Genomic DNA, 15514 nt, shown 5'->3' with positions numbered 1-15514 from the left:
TTTACCTTTTGATGTCTGAGCTCTCTGGCTTTGTGTCTAAGGCTTGACCCACTGTCTGACCAAGGAGTTCACTCTACATTAAAGCGAAGTATTTCCTTTATTCGGAGCAATAGCGTGAGGAGAATTTGTTCCACTCTTGTTGGCGGGGTGTCTGTGAAACATCAAGAGGTCAGGCTATAATATTGCAAAAGTCTTTACCTTGACGCTGTGGCCACTGCATTTTAAGAGGGCTCCAGATTGGCTACGCTGGGCCTGGTACCCGCTTAGATTATCTTTTGCCAATCTGGGTGACAATGCTCAAATCACCTGTGTGTCCTTTTTCGGGCAGAGAGATCGCTCCGTGATATGGGAGGTGCCGCTTTGATTGGTGGCAGCTGTATTCATGCACTCCCACAATGGCGCAAACCACCCTTTTTTTAATGTCCGATTTTGCACGTTTCTGCAAAATTATCAACAACCGGTCAAGGAAATAGAGCCCTTAAAGTTTGATAAACCTACTTCCTGGAATACCACCCTGATAAATGTACTACTAGTTTAGTTGTGTTACTGAACATATGTTGGGGAACAATTCTGAGGCAGCATTGTGGTCCATCATGATTGTTCAGTTGGTAAGTACTTTTGTTTGATGACCATGAATGCTTATCTCTCAAGTGTAATTGTTTTCAGCATTTAGAAAGAAATGGGTCATTTACAAAAAAAAAACAAAAACTCTTTCAAGGGGAAAAAAAATAAACCCTGTGCGCCAAAGCGACACCATTTCCATCTGTTCCAACATAGGAATGCTCAAACAGGTTTCTGTTTTGACCGGCGATCCATACAAAAGGTGGAGCGGGAACCTTCAAAGATTCCCCTGTGTGTTGCACTTAAAAGTTTCTGTCTGTGTGAACTTTACATCAAACGAACACGGGCTGCTACTGGCGCTTTGAAGTGGCGCGTGGGGGGGGGGGGGTCCAGAGCTGTACACAGGCCTGCCTTGACACGTTCTGCTTGGAAATGGACTTAGTCGCAGTATGAAAATGGCTCGGTTAAAGGTCTAGTCACAGTGGTACAGGATCAAGGCCCCGGATTTGATCTGTCGTAAGTTTACAGCACGGACTGTTGCGTTGCTCTCCCAGGCAGCCATCAAGGTATTGTATCGTCAAATTAGGTTACAATCACAAAGAGCTCGAAAAATGTGGATTAATTGAAAATGCTTGCACGACCTTGTATGGTAATTATTTTAGCAGTGTGAAGCCATCATCAGAATCTCGCCCCAAAGTCAGAAGGCCAACATACAACTCTATCTTGGCCCTAATCATGATTATTGCCGTAGAAATTCGATAGATCGACGATTTTTTTCTTGCCGTTCACAGACAGAGAACGCTGACGCCTTTGCCTTTCCTAGCTTAGCATTGTTGTTGAAAAAGGCCATGTCGTATCGGCCAGAGGTGAGCGACTCGAGTCACATATCGACTCTAATTGCTGATTTTGTGACTTATGACTAGCTTTTCTAAAATCGACGAAAGACCCCTCTTGACTCGGACTTGCCATTCATGAGGCTCAACTTGATTTTGATTTCAACTATATGATTTGACAAGTTATTTTTTCTAAATTTAAAATAATTTTTTTAATTAGTGTGCCGTTTGATTTTAAAAGTTTTTATTCGTTTGTGTCGTGTACTATTAACTATTAACCGGCCACAAGTTGGTTATGGTATGAGACGAGGGCCAAAGGTGCCTCTTTCTGCAAGAGTCACGGAGAACCTCCAAAGATGAACACATTTGGATTCAAGGATTATCTTTATGATAAAATCGGGGAAAGACGAAAGCAACGTGCCAGGTTTGGAACCCGAAGGTAAGGCCGGGGGCACACGTAAAGACAATTACGCTTTTTTTGTCCCGATTCTGCCCCTTCCCATCTGAGGACGTTAAACACACAACAATTTTATGTGCAGTACAACTGTGTGCATGGGTGGTGTTTTCTTAGTTTTGGTATTTTGCTCATTCCCTTTAAATTCAACGCAGAAAGAGTCTACATGGCATATGGATGCAGGAGAATGACACACATAAAGTACATTTAATAGGAACTGCAAGATCTCCACTTGCGGATTATGTGAAGTTGGCTGTGGTGGAGTGTCAGTTGGAGACTTTCTACCCGACCGTGCGTTCGTGTGTTACCTTATGGACGTGCAACAAGAAGGTGAAGGTGGATTTGATCGAGGCACGGGAGGATAAATTAATGTGTCATGCTATTTCATTCATAAATTTGACACCATTGTGGGAAAATGCCTTTGAATCATAAAAAATCAATTCATTCGAAGAAGGAAGAAGAGTATATTTTGTATAATTGTCAGCCTAGACACCTTTCCGGCACAATAAAAAAAACGTGCGTGATGCCGCTAATGGCAGAGGTTTGAGAAGATTCTTCTTCGTCTCATTATTTTTCTTTCTTGTTCTCCATGCACAGTTGGTAGTGGTATGTCGCGAGTATTCCGACCGAAGCAAGAACAGGTGCTTTTGACGTGATTTTTTAAATTAACTTTTGGCTGCCTTGCAACCACATCACATGCACGTAGGCCTCGTGTAATTAAACCCTTTTTTTTTTTATTTTCACCCTCTGCCCCAAAAATGGCCGTCCGGCTGGACCGTACCGCCGCGGGGGCAGACTGCCCCACTCTCTTATAAGATAAGTATAAATCTCTTTGCGCACTCTTTGATGATAACCACTGCCACCTACTGTAGTAGATGTGCAATTACACTTTATTCTCGTCTGAAAAAAACGTCGTGGATAGACTAGCACAAGGACCATGCGGAGCTCCCCGACTGGAGGGGGCGGGTTTAAGTTTTCTCATGGACCAGCATCCACTGACATTGGCTGCTGCTCCACACTAGACAGCCCGCATTCATAAAAAAAAGAACAGGATCGATCTGACACGAACAGCTTCCACAGAGACAAGTCTGACAGTTTCTCCTGAGAAGCCACACAAGCCCACAGTGGGGAAAATGTCCAAAAGTGCGAGTCAGCGAAGAAGTCTGAAGAGCGAGGAGTTCTTCTTTGATTCCGAGACGTCTGTCTTGGATCAGCAAGACTTAGAGATGTCCGGTTGTCCTTTTAATGACGTCTTCAACTCCAAAGACTCCCACATGGATCAGATCAACACTTTTCTGAAAAATGTGCAAGTGTTGCTGGAGGCGGCTCGCTTTCTCGAGAGCGCCGAGAGGAAGGACGGAAGTGAGTTGACGTGTGTTGTCCGATGTCGTTCTGCATTTGACTAACACACGTAATCGTGAGCACTCAGACAACAAAGAACTGAGTTAATTCAACTAAGTACTGTGTCTACTATGAGCACCGTCTGCGCTTCGTCACCACCACGCTCACAAGACTGATTTTCCTTGCAATGCAAAGATGTTACGCCGTCGTAAATACGTGGATCTTATCTGCATTATATGCACGCGATCCAGGCTTGAGTGTGTATCTGCACGTCTTCACGCAGGAAGGGATCCTGCATAGATCTGCGTACGGTTGAAAATAGCAAAATGTGACATATTGATTGGATGAGTGGGTGTGCATGCTGGCTCCCACTCAGATGCAATACATCTGACCACAGCGCATTGCAAGTCACTTCTAGGATGATGTCATTGCGCCCCCGCAGAATGTCATAAAAAGCCTCCAACTCGCATGAGCAAACGTGTTAGACAATGTGATACTAAAAGAGGTGCATTTACAAAAATATAATTTAAAATGATTTTTACAGTGCGTACCATATTTGATGTTCTACTAAATGTTTTTTTTAGATGTGATTCTGTGCGGGACTGCTTGTTCTGACGCTTTTGTAAAGACACAGGAAATATAGCCCTTTTAATTTTACTACTTTAGGTAAATGACTGGAAGATTCGCTGATACAGTTCCTGTATCGCCACAGTTCTCTCGATTGTTTGCTTCCTGCTATTTGTGGGCGTGTCGCGCTTGGTTCCACATGGCGCAAAGTCGTTCTCTGATTGGATAGAGGCGAGCCTAACCCTCGAAGTCTGTCAAAGACATGTGCCAATCAAAGGGCGCTTTAGCAGCTATGTAACGTGTTGCTGGGCCTGGCTTTGCTTGTTAACCACGCCTCTTGCTCGTGGTGTCTCATGGGACGTGTAGGCTTTATTGTGACCAGAGAGGCTGCAAATCTGTATCGTCAAGTTGCAAACATGTATATCATCAGTGTTTAGTTTGTGGCTTATTAGTGTGTGTTCGTGTGTGGGTGTGTGTGTGTGTGTGTGTGTGTATGTGTGTTGGTGTTTGTTTATGTATGTATGTATGTATGTATGTATGTATGTATGTATGTATGTATGTATGTACAGCTGTTGTGAAATACGCTATAAAAATAAAGTTGTATTGTATGTATGTATGTATGTATGTATGTATGTATGTATGTGTGTATGTATGTAAACATTGGATCGGGGTACTGAATATTGTGATGTGATCATTGCAATATTTAACACCTAAAGAATTTAAATATTGTATTATCCAATACAAGACCACATTCGTTGCTTTAGTTTCCAGTTCATATTAAATGCATGTACAACTAAAGGCACATTTCTCTGGACCAATATACCAATGACAAGAAACACAGGTCAGAAGAGTTGAATTTATGAGCTGATCGTTTCTAACTGTTTTCCTGATAATAAGTGCTTTCATCAATAGCTATGGCATGTAGTGCAAATAAATGCTTATAGGCATTCCATGTTTTTGTTTGTAGTCACTTCTTCTACTTTTAGTGGCACCAGATTATAAAAATGAAGAAGAAATTGAACAAAACATGGTGGTCTTTTATTCCCCGCCCCATGTCTCAATATACACCAGGAATTAACTACGCAATGTTTTTGTTGATATGATCATGTGAATTCAGACTAAAACCTAGGAAATAGTCACTCTTCCTTGTTTCACAATTGAATGGCCATATTAGGGAAAAAAAACACAATTTCCCAGAACGCCCCTCGCTGATCTGGGACACTCCTCCTTTTTGTCCCCGCCTCCAAGCTGTACAGTTATGGAAAGCAAACAGGAGAGGAGAGGAAGCGAGCAGCAGCAGGCACTTGCTGGCTCATGTCGCCCTCGGGGAATTTTTATATTGTTTATATTTAATTTTGTATCAAATTAACAACATATTTCTGAGAACGTTTTACTATTTTCATACGCTGGTTTTGACATTTTCTATCAACCTGTTAAAGGATTGCCAGTAGCTTGCTAGCTTGTCAACACTGGAAACACGATCCTCCTCCTGAATAAGATAGCTAAACGACTTTATTTTTTTAAATATATATATTGCATTTGTTGAACTGACAACTTAAGCACTGTCTTCCGTGTTTTAATTTTTGTAATCGTTGCATTAGTGCTGTCAATGTTAAACGCTGTAAGACATAGCCAGCGATAAGGTGAACAACAGCGAGGCTCAGGAAAGAATGACGGCTGTTCAGCTATTGAATATCCAGCGACTATTGGAAGCCGCGGAATATCTCGAAAGGAGAGAAAGAGGTAATTGCACCATGTGACGTTGTCGAAAGGAACATATTCAAGTGTTGCCAGGAAAGGTTCCCGTGCAGGGGAGTATTTACCTGCGGCGTATTTACATTCATCGAAGGGATGATATGTTGAAATTTGCTCATGTGCTAAATGCTAACCAAACATTTTCTTCTTCCAATAGAGTGTGAACACGGATATGCGTCGACGTTTCCTTCAAATCAAGACACAAACTACCAGAGGCAAAGGAAATTCCGAAATAAGAAATTCAGCAGTAACCACAATAGGTAAGAGAACCACAGTGTTATTTAAAGTCCGTGGTAAAACATTTATTTGTTTTGTGGTTAATTAGAACGAGTCGAATGATGAATAGAAACGGACTAGACGTCCACCCATATCGCTGTGTGTGCTTTGGGGCTGGAGGGCTCTGTGATGGCTTTTCCATCAGCTGATTGTCAAAGAGACTGCTGTGACTGAGGCTAGGGATCGTGGTAAAAGTGAAAACTCTAAAACGAAGAACGTCCTTGTTGTTTTGAAAACCTTAGTCACCTGGAATTGTTTTGATATTTCACATGATGGTTTTGGCCTTAAGCGGGGCACTCAATTGGTAATGGTGGTGGTGGAAAGTATTGACCTAAGGCAGTGACTTAGTATTTGCACCAGAGATGTCAAAAGTATGTGTGTTCATTACTCAAGTAGAAATATAGCTATTAGGATTTAAAAAGACTTTTGTATAAGTTGAAGTATCATCTCGAGCTTTTTACTGTAATGAAAGTAGAAAAGTAATGGTTTCAGAACTACTTAAAGTATAAAAGTAAAACTAACGTAAGATAAAATGCATTGGCGTCATAGTCAAGTCAAAATACATTGTTTTCAATATGCCCTGATAGTCTAAATATGGTTTAGTAATTCAAGGAATAATAATTATTAATCAGATTAATACACCCCACTCCTAATTTTTTGTTCTGGCTTTGAGGACAAAAGTTTGGGCCATGTCACAGGGCAGCTAGGATTTTTTTTTTCCATCTTTGGAAGCCGAAGCAAAAAAATATATACGTTCCCCACGAGGGACGGGCAGAAATGTGGAAAACAAATTCCGGGAAAAACGGAAACCCCAAATTATCTGCTCTGGCACATGCTTGCATTGCCCCTCAGCTCTGCCAGTGTACTGGGGCCTATAACACACTTACTATGAGCTGGCATTGTACATTACTAGGTAGGCCTATTACATGTAGCAATAAGTTAGTCATATTATAACATGTAATTGTTGTCTAATTAAGTCTGACACCATCAATAACCCTTGATAATAAACTTTCATCTTATCACAACATGTATTTTCAAGATTCACAATGAGTTTTTGAAAGCCATTAGCAAAGTTAGCATCACATTTGAAATGAATTGTTTGAGAATAACTCCTCCCACATTCCATAAACATGCAATATTGAGTTAATTGAAGACTAAATTGCTCATAGGTCTAGATGTGAATGGTCGTCACCAACTAATCCAGGGTGTAACTCCGCCCTTGCTAAACTGCAGATGGGATCGGCTCCAGTTTATTCATGATCCAAATGAGGTCATGTCGCATTGAAAATTGAATGTATCAACAACTATTCGACAATAAACATCAGTGCATTATACTGAGAGGTGTCTATTTATAATTTTCCCCTTTTGTGTTACTAAATTAGGTCATCCAAATAGTTGTTGCATTATATCTCATTTATCAGCGCAAGTGTCTGTTGCATGCGCACGGTTTAAAAAAAAAAAATGCAGAAATGATAGAGCCACTCACATCATTTATTGTGTTTTCATTCATGCCACAAATCAAGTTGCGGAATGCTCAGCATTTGTTTACGGATTCATTTTCATACATAACTTGTATGTCACTTTATTTGCTGTTGATGAATAAGACTTGCATTTAGTAGGGGAAGGAAAACTCCCAAATGAAGACCAAATGGCATCGTGTTCTCTTTGGTGCTGGCCTGCTTATGTGAATCTGTCATTTGATCGTCATACATCAAACGAAAGCCCCACTCTCTTGCTCTGCACGTTTTAATATTAATGTGAGAGCGAGCAACAAACAGGAACTGCGCATTACTCATCAGCGCAGAAAGCTCCCTACTGCATGGCAACAGTCAGAATCACAATTGAATTGAGGTTTTTGCTCTTGAATTGTTTAAGAATGCTAATGTTGTTGAACAATCTAGTTGGTTCATTTAATAAAACTAAAGTCACCAATATGGGGAACAGCACTGCAAATAGATTTTCATATGTGCAGTTCCCCTTGAGATTTTTTTTCATTAGCATGATCGTGCAAGATGGCGTTGTGAGAGTGCCAGCTCATGTGTTCACTTCCTCGATTTTCATGCAATTTACATGACATGCAACGTTTATATATTTTGTGTAGCAATGCCTCATGCCTTCTTCTTACTTTTACTTTGCTTCTCATTCCCAGAAGGGGGAAGTGTATCAATCAGTGTTTTTGGCCTCAGTTTCGCTCACCATCACATAAACGCATTCACAACTAGGAACTAGGTCAGTAAAGTAATCCCGTTTTCATTTTCATGTCATTAAATTCGCAGTGCACAAAACATACACACACATATATACATATATATTAATCAAATGATCAGATACATTTTTGAGTTTGCATTGTTTATTCCAAAACATTTTTTTCTTGATTACTGCTCATGACCCAATTAACATTATTTATTTTATTTTTATTGTTTAGCTTATTAAAAGAACCACAACAAAAATAAGCAATACCGCTCGTCAGAGTTATATGTTGTACTCACCAACCTTTTTTGAAACTGATTCAGTCACCGGTCCAGTCATTGTTTCCCAAAGTAAAAGTTATTTGGATTATGCCCAAAAGATATCAGATCAGGCTGCTTTCTTAAAGAACGACAGAAATTAGATATAAATTAATGTTGGGAGACTAAAATCAAACGATTTGGAATTAAGTTCTGGCACTCCACGATTACTCAATTTTTAAAATTGGTGTCCATTAATTTGAAAATTGATACCTATATACATAAACACATTTGAACCTCTCTGGTGTCGGTCCTTTTAGTAAATTGTGATGTCACAATGTCAATTTATTCAAACTATAACATCTGCATAGCATCTGCCACCACATTTATAATATGATGCAGCTTCAGGTCATCTATTCCTTCTAAATTACTAAAATTAATATCTTGACCTGAGCGTCAAATGATCCCATTTATGTATAATGAAAGTAAGATAAAGGTAAACCATCATAAAATGGAAATGGGTCCACCGAAACAGCAAGGCCTTGACTTACTACCATCTCTGTGACATGTTAAGTTCTTAAAGTGATGGGTTTATCTAACTGTCCTCACTTGTCTACCGTTTATAGCACGGGTGCTTTATCTCGTTGACCCACTCGGTCTCTGTGTCTAAATGCACGTGCACATACACACACACCTCTACACACACTTATGTGCAGGCACAAATAATGTCCTCCCACACACCGAAGTAAGCATACTGCAGTTGTGTATGGCCCGGAGCCAGTTCATTATCTGGTTTGCAGGATTGTCGCGCTGGAGACATGTTGCTATCTGATTCAGTACGAAGGGAAAGTCTTTGTGATGATAAAGGGCCATAGGACAGCAAGCTGACTTAGATTGATCCCCGTGTATGTGTGGCCAAATGAAGGATGTAGAGAGTGCCAGCCTCCTGGCTCAACTCTGACTAATGGTGTGTCTGCCAGAGTAATGGACAGTGTAGGTGACATCGGTGTTGCTCCAGTTAGTTTTTTCCCACGTTTTCGTTCGTGTTAAACACTTGGTGATTTGAGCTGATCCCAAGTCCAAGACCCTCCATCTTATGCTTGATTTGTTTAAGTGCTTAACAAAATGGGGCTTTATTGCACATGACAACTTAAACAGTGGTATGGATGTTGGTGTTCAAAGCAACCCCAATTGCAGATGACGGTGAATCTTCTGGCTTCTGCATTGCAGCTGCAGCGATTGAACCGCTGCCATTTGGAAGTAACAATGTCCACAGAACTAGGTTTCGTAATGATTTTTCCCAACCCGACCCAAATTAGAAATTTAATTCCTCCCTGGTACTCAAAAGTAAAAAAAAAAAGCATATATATATATATATATATATATATATATATATATATATATATATATATATATATACCTGACTTCCACTGGGTTGTAGATTGTCTGTTGATGGTCAGTATGTCAACATTTTGGCTCTTGTATGAGTCTGACCTCATGTTGTAGCAGCCAGTCAATGTGGCCATTGGTGGCCTTGTCATCTAAAATCATATCCAATGCCACAACTGACCGCACAGCCACTCTTGCATACCAAAGTAAATGAAGTACCGTAGTCTAATGCGGCCATATGGTGTTTTCATTTGTCAATTATTAATCGGAACAGGTCATTCCTCCTAAGGCAGTCGCATTGAACAATTGCACTCTTCCCCATTTCTAATTCCAGTTCAAAATGATGATAAATTTGTCAGAGAAATTGCAGCCTGTTCACATGCCTCAGGGCCAAGTTGTATATGTCGCCCTCTCTCAAAACTAACACTCCTGGAGCTGAGGTGGAGTGCAGTTTGAGTGAATGAAAACCCAGCCATTTGAGTATGGGGCAGCTGTTTTGTCTCCTTTCAGTATGTTGCCCCACAAAGGCGGCGTTAGGAACCATCTCGTTCACATTACATTATTAACGATGCACTGAACCTTGCTTGTTTCCTGCACAGGGCATGCACATGTTCCTCACACGCCCCCCCAGCAGCCAATGTATGTTTACGCCCACCCATCCCCAAAACACCGTCATGTGCCGTGTCATCTTAAGTGAACGCAAGTCACTGTTACATGTGCAGCCCCACTGAGTGGTCTTGTGTATTATTGAGGAGGAGATGATAGTGCTCTCCTGCCTGTCACATTGATATTTGATGGCGCAAAGGATTCAGTGAGCCCTGCTTGAACTTTGTTGGAGATTGTCTTTTTAATGATGTCTATCTTTTCCAGCAATTTTTTTTGTAGACTCTTTGGGAATTATAGTTCATAGCCTCCTGACGGGCAATTCAAGCTGTCATACAGAGACAACTTTTCCCAAGCACAATCAAACCTAGAGACAATTCAGGGTTTGCGTATAACCGGACTTACTATTGGAGATCACCAAAGTTGGTAGACACAAACTGAATGCCTTGGAATTATAATCGATGGTATAATCGATGGGATAATTGATTCCAAAAAGATTTGTGTGACAGTGCTAGGTAGTACAATATGATATTAAAATATTCTGCACATCGCATTGTGATTTAAAAACTGTCTACTGGACATAGGTGTACCGAAGTCTCTACTTTTTTTTATATATCCAGACCGATTCAGGTCAATGCTACTAAGCACCGATACGTATAACATCAAATGGTACAATTTTTCAGTTCCGAAGTGCGTCTTGGTAACGTGTGACTGTCCAGAAGGACAAGAGTTTTTGAGTTTCGGGAGAATCGGAATGTTATTCCTGGTTTCATTTAATTCTCAATTCTTGATTCCCAACCTTAGATAAAATTTCAATTACTTTCATGTAATTTTAAGGAATTCCTGTATATTCCAATATATATGTCGTTATTGACATACAAATGCCTGTATTTGGATATAAACTTTGTCCATATTGAATCGCACTAGTGCTAAGCATAATCATCATCATCATCATCTTCAGCCATGATTAATAATTCATTTAATCACATTTCATTATTGTGTCACAGTGCCCTGGCGTTTTTAATACAGTACATTAAACCATTAAGACATCTGGCCTTAACCCTAGTGAAACCAAGGCCTTTGAAAATACTGCACTCTATCTGCCCAACATTCTGTGTATATGTACGACGTGTAATGCTTTCCTTCTTAATAATGTGTGACTAAACGTTTATTTATGTTTTCTACCTTTGCAGGTCCACACACAACGAGCTGGAGAAGAATAGGTGAGTGGCCAGCCTTTTGGTCTTCAACTAGCCCCAGTGTTCTTTTCTCATTTATACCGAAGCATATTTACAAAGCACGACACCTTTTTGACCGAGGTCTTTGGTTAAACACACTTGCAATCTTGAACCGGGCAACGGACAGCAAGTACATAGCTATAAAAGTTCAATGATTGTTGAGATAGTTGCTGCAATTATAACGTCAGCGTTATAGACGCATTATAAACGTGTCATGTTCGAGCCCGAGCATGTATCCACCCATATGCTCTCATGTGAGATGGTGGACAATGAGAAATGTGCTGTTTTTGTGAACGTGACACACTCTGGTGTGTTCAAGGCCATTTCCTGATTTGAGTTTACCACCCATTTGGGAGCTTTCTAGTGTTTACTATATGATGGCAGACTACAAGAGTCAATCTACAAAGATCTTTCTGTGACACCTCAAATAACAGCGGCTAGACTTGCACGATTTATCGCACTGTATATAGGAGAGATGAGCGTGCCTTCCATTTCATCATCTCCGAGGATGTGGGTACGTTGAAAGGATGCGAGAGGGTAGTATCCTGTCAGTGTAATCACATATCAACCCCGTTTGTTCTCACCATCGTCCCCGGCAGACTCCAGTAAAACGATGGGAACGTTGGATTCGGTGCGTTAAATATAGTCGAGTTGAGGCGTCACCGTGGTGCTTTCATGTGATGCCGCACATGGCAACGCAGTTGGCTGGCTAGTAGCTTGGCAGTCTGTAGCTCCCATGCCGGTTTGAATTGATTTATTTTTTTGTAGTATTTCACAAGCGTGTTCTGTTGTTTGTTCACAGAACACAGTTTTTGTGAGTCCCTCCGCATTTTCTGTTTTCATTCTTTGAAGCATTTCCTTCACCTCCTCATTTTCTTGCTTGTCCTTTGCTGGTCCAGGCTGCCCTGTAACATACCACTGTGCCAAAAGCCAGACACACTTGAAATGGATCTCCGGATCTTGGAATGCTTCTTATTATTCATGTCGTTCACTTGCCGTCTTTTTTTTTTGCCCTCTTATAGTGTAAGAAAAAAAATATTTCTGTTACCAAAGAAAGTGAGTAAAATTGATGTGGTAATCCCTCTTTTTTGAAAGCGCACTTGTCAGAATAATTTATAATCCCTCGTTTTTTGCCAGCAGTTAATCCAATTCCCTTTCAGGACATGCCGCACTCTAAGCTATATGTATCAGCCAAAGTTGTTCACCCGAGTGTGTCAGGCTTATACCATGATTCTCTTAAGGCAGACTTACAAGTTGTGAAAAAGTCCCAGTAATGCCGAACCGCGATGGAACTCAAATTTATAATACTGTAGTGAATTTGCTGGTGCAGAGATGCTTTGTCTCGCATTGACAACACAGATCCACAACACTGGCCAAAAAAATATATTTCCTTTATTTTTGGGGGGAGAGGGCATTGCAGGTGAGAGAGCGTGATTGTTATGTTGCTTTGATCATATACCTCCCTTTCCACTCCAACACTGGGCCTGCATGTTGCCTTTTTCACCCTTTATGTAGGGTTTGTCCACTATTAGTCCTATTTCCGTTAATTGTTTGTCTTGAAAAGAGCGATTACGTTAAAGCGACAACTCAGGCTTTAGTACCTATGCTCTGGAAGTAATGTTTTCACTGCTGTTTGCTACAAGTAGTTAGCAGGATTGCCCACAACTACTTAAGCGTTAATGTGTCTTAATTCGTCAGTGTCAATGCGTGAATGCTTAACGATAAAATTTAGATTCAAGGCTGAGGGTGTTATTTAATACGATTTGGAGCAGATCCAGAATGTTCGGCCTTGTCAAAGGTCGTCACTGTACTGAGTGCCCGTCAGTAATTGTCAAAGTTTGATCTAATTTCCGGCCAATCAATACAAGACTACTTGCTGCAGTAAATAATGAAACGCTGCTTAACATTTGCGCGCCATACCTTCATTTTCATATTTCCCGCGGTTCAAGCTTCAAATGCAGTGAATTATATTATGTAAATCAGTGTCTGAACAGAGGACTGGCGGTTCTAGGAAGTTTGTCACATCTTCACTCTTCTCGCGAGTGTGTGAAGAAGAGAGAGCGAGAGAGACCAGACAGCTAGCAAGAAAACGAAGTGTGTTTGCTGTTTATGACGTACTTGTTCCAACATGTTTTGTCGTCAATGTTTATTGACTAACATCTCCCGTGATCTTTTGGTTACAAGATATTGTTTTCAAAATATCGTTTAGTATAGCCATGCAGCTCGCTATCTTGCAAGCTTCAATATTAGATAAAAGCTAGCCATGCAACTTCAGTAAACACCAAATAGAAGTACCGCGAACAACATTTCACGTAAGTTGTCAAACTTGACAGACCATTTGAACATGGCGAGCGTGTTTCAGATTAACATGAGGTGACTTGCATCTCAACTACATCCCACAACAAATCTCTGACATTCTCATTGGTTCTTTCACCGCGTCGGCCTTTACTGACTAAGCCAATCATTCTTTGTCATTTCGAATCTGTATTAAAAACCCATTGTCGCGCGAGATGGATCATTTATGACTTAACTGCATACACTAAAATGCATACCTGCTAATTAGCCATGACTATAACGTTTTCTTCTGCTACATATCCTTGCTCTAGCCTTTATAATAGTGGGAACTGAACTGAGCTTTGTTGTGAGAGGCCTCGGGGTCGGATGAGCTGTTAAGCATGAAAAAGCCTGGGCTACATTTTCTGTAGTTGTGCTAAAGCTTGCTGTTCTCTGCCCAGTGAGTGCGGCCTATTCTCAGGCCTTGCTGCAAGCCCCGGGACTGAGACCATTTGTCCTGACCAACGTGACGACTTGTAAGCTTTTCTTGGCTCCGAAAAGCCGCTTAAGCGGCTTGATCTTTGGTCCGGTGAGCCCAGCTAGAGCATGTACACGTGTTGGGGCACGTTCATCATCCCCCTAACAAACGCACACGCACTCACGGAGGCCACCCGGTGCTATTCTTTACTAGCCTCGCTTGATGCTGGATTAACAAACGATGGAGTCAGAGGACAAGGAAGTAACTGACAAGCTGATGGGATGAGCAGAGAAATAGTCAAACACACCTGACTAAGGGTTGCTTAAAGCAGCACGCAGGTCTAATCTGTGCTCTCTTGTGTGCCAGCGTGTGCACAGTGAGCGGTTACACTTTACACCCTGTAATTAACGCCATGAAATATGAGCCGGGACAGAATTCGGTTTGATGATATGGCTGAGACTTGAGTTCCTGATGAACTAACGCTCGATGATTTGTGTTTGAATTCTTCTTCTTGATAATTTCCTTTGAGAAAAGCTGTAGCATCTGGTAGTTTTTCTCTGGTTTTATGTGTAAAAACAGTAGATTATCCGAAAAGATTTTTGAAAACAAGCTTTTTGTCGATTGACTATCAGTTGGCCAGTCACATTACACACACGCGAGACTCTATTTATCACCACAAAGTGTTAAAATCAATACGCCTGAAAATATACCGAGAAGTCAAATCTATGATACCGATCGATATAAGGCCTAACGATTTGACAGAGATGTCACGTTTTTTTGAACAATACAATATGCTGCCGTAGCAATGGCTTTTGTGTAAATAAACCGATGCTATTTAAAGTTAACTTCAAATATAAAATTTTTTCATACTATTTTATTTTCAAACAAACTCCTTTATTGATTCAAAAAAAAAAAAACAAAAAAAAAACAAGCTATTAATCTTCTATCATAAACAAAGTGCAAATTTTTTACACACTCACTTACCTTATTCTTTTTATGCATTAAATCATCGATGCAAAGAAACTCTTCTGATGAAGCGCTTCATATATATGAACAATAGTCAACGTTCTCTTCTGAGATGCGCTCGCAAATGGTTTTCCCGTTACATGTCACCGGGCGTTTGCAAAGGCTTTTTACGGCAAACCGTCTTGACAAGACGATTTCCTTTCTTGCAAAATCCAAAGTGTTTCCACACAAGTGAACGCATTGTCGTCTTAAAAATCGATTTTTTTTTTTTCCCCCCAGCGCCGTGATGTATGAAGTGTTCTTAAAGTTAAAAATAACATTGTGACTTGAAT

At 40.6% G+C, this 15514-nt stretch overlaps 1 protein-coding gene across 2 annotated transcripts in view; it reads left to right on the top strand.

The window, feature by feature from the left end:
* Positions 1-2857: 2857 nt before the first annotated feature.
* mxi1 (max interactor 1, dimerization protein) overlaps positions 2858-15514 on the top strand; it is a 30170-nt gene continuing 17513 nt past the window's right edge. The window contains exons 1-3 of one of the 2 annotated variants that reach the window (XM_088303368.1): positions 2858-3210; positions 5669-5771; positions 11420-11449. In XM_088303368.1, coding sequence (XP_088159494.1) covers positions 2982-3210; positions 5669-5771; positions 11420-11449 — 362 coding nt within the window. In that variant the 5' untranslated portion in view covers positions 2858-2981. Of the gene's footprint in view, positions 3211-5031; positions 5500-5668; positions 5772-11419; positions 11450-15514 lie in introns of those variants that run through there. The other variant, XM_088303369.1, reaches the window with a different exon arrangement.

Source organism: Idiotropiscis lumnitzeri, chromosome 8 (genome assembly GCF_059441095.1).
Source record: "Idiotropiscis lumnitzeri isolate Australia: NSW breed Sydney's pygmy pipehorse chromosome 8, RoL_Ilum_1.0, whole genome shotgun sequence".
Classification (NCBI taxonomy): domain Eukaryota; kingdom Metazoa; phylum Chordata; class Actinopteri; order Syngnathiformes; family Syngnathidae; genus Idiotropiscis; species Idiotropiscis lumnitzeri.
Note: the sequence above shows the minus strand (reverse complement) of the source record. Positions and strands in the feature narration are given on the sequence as shown.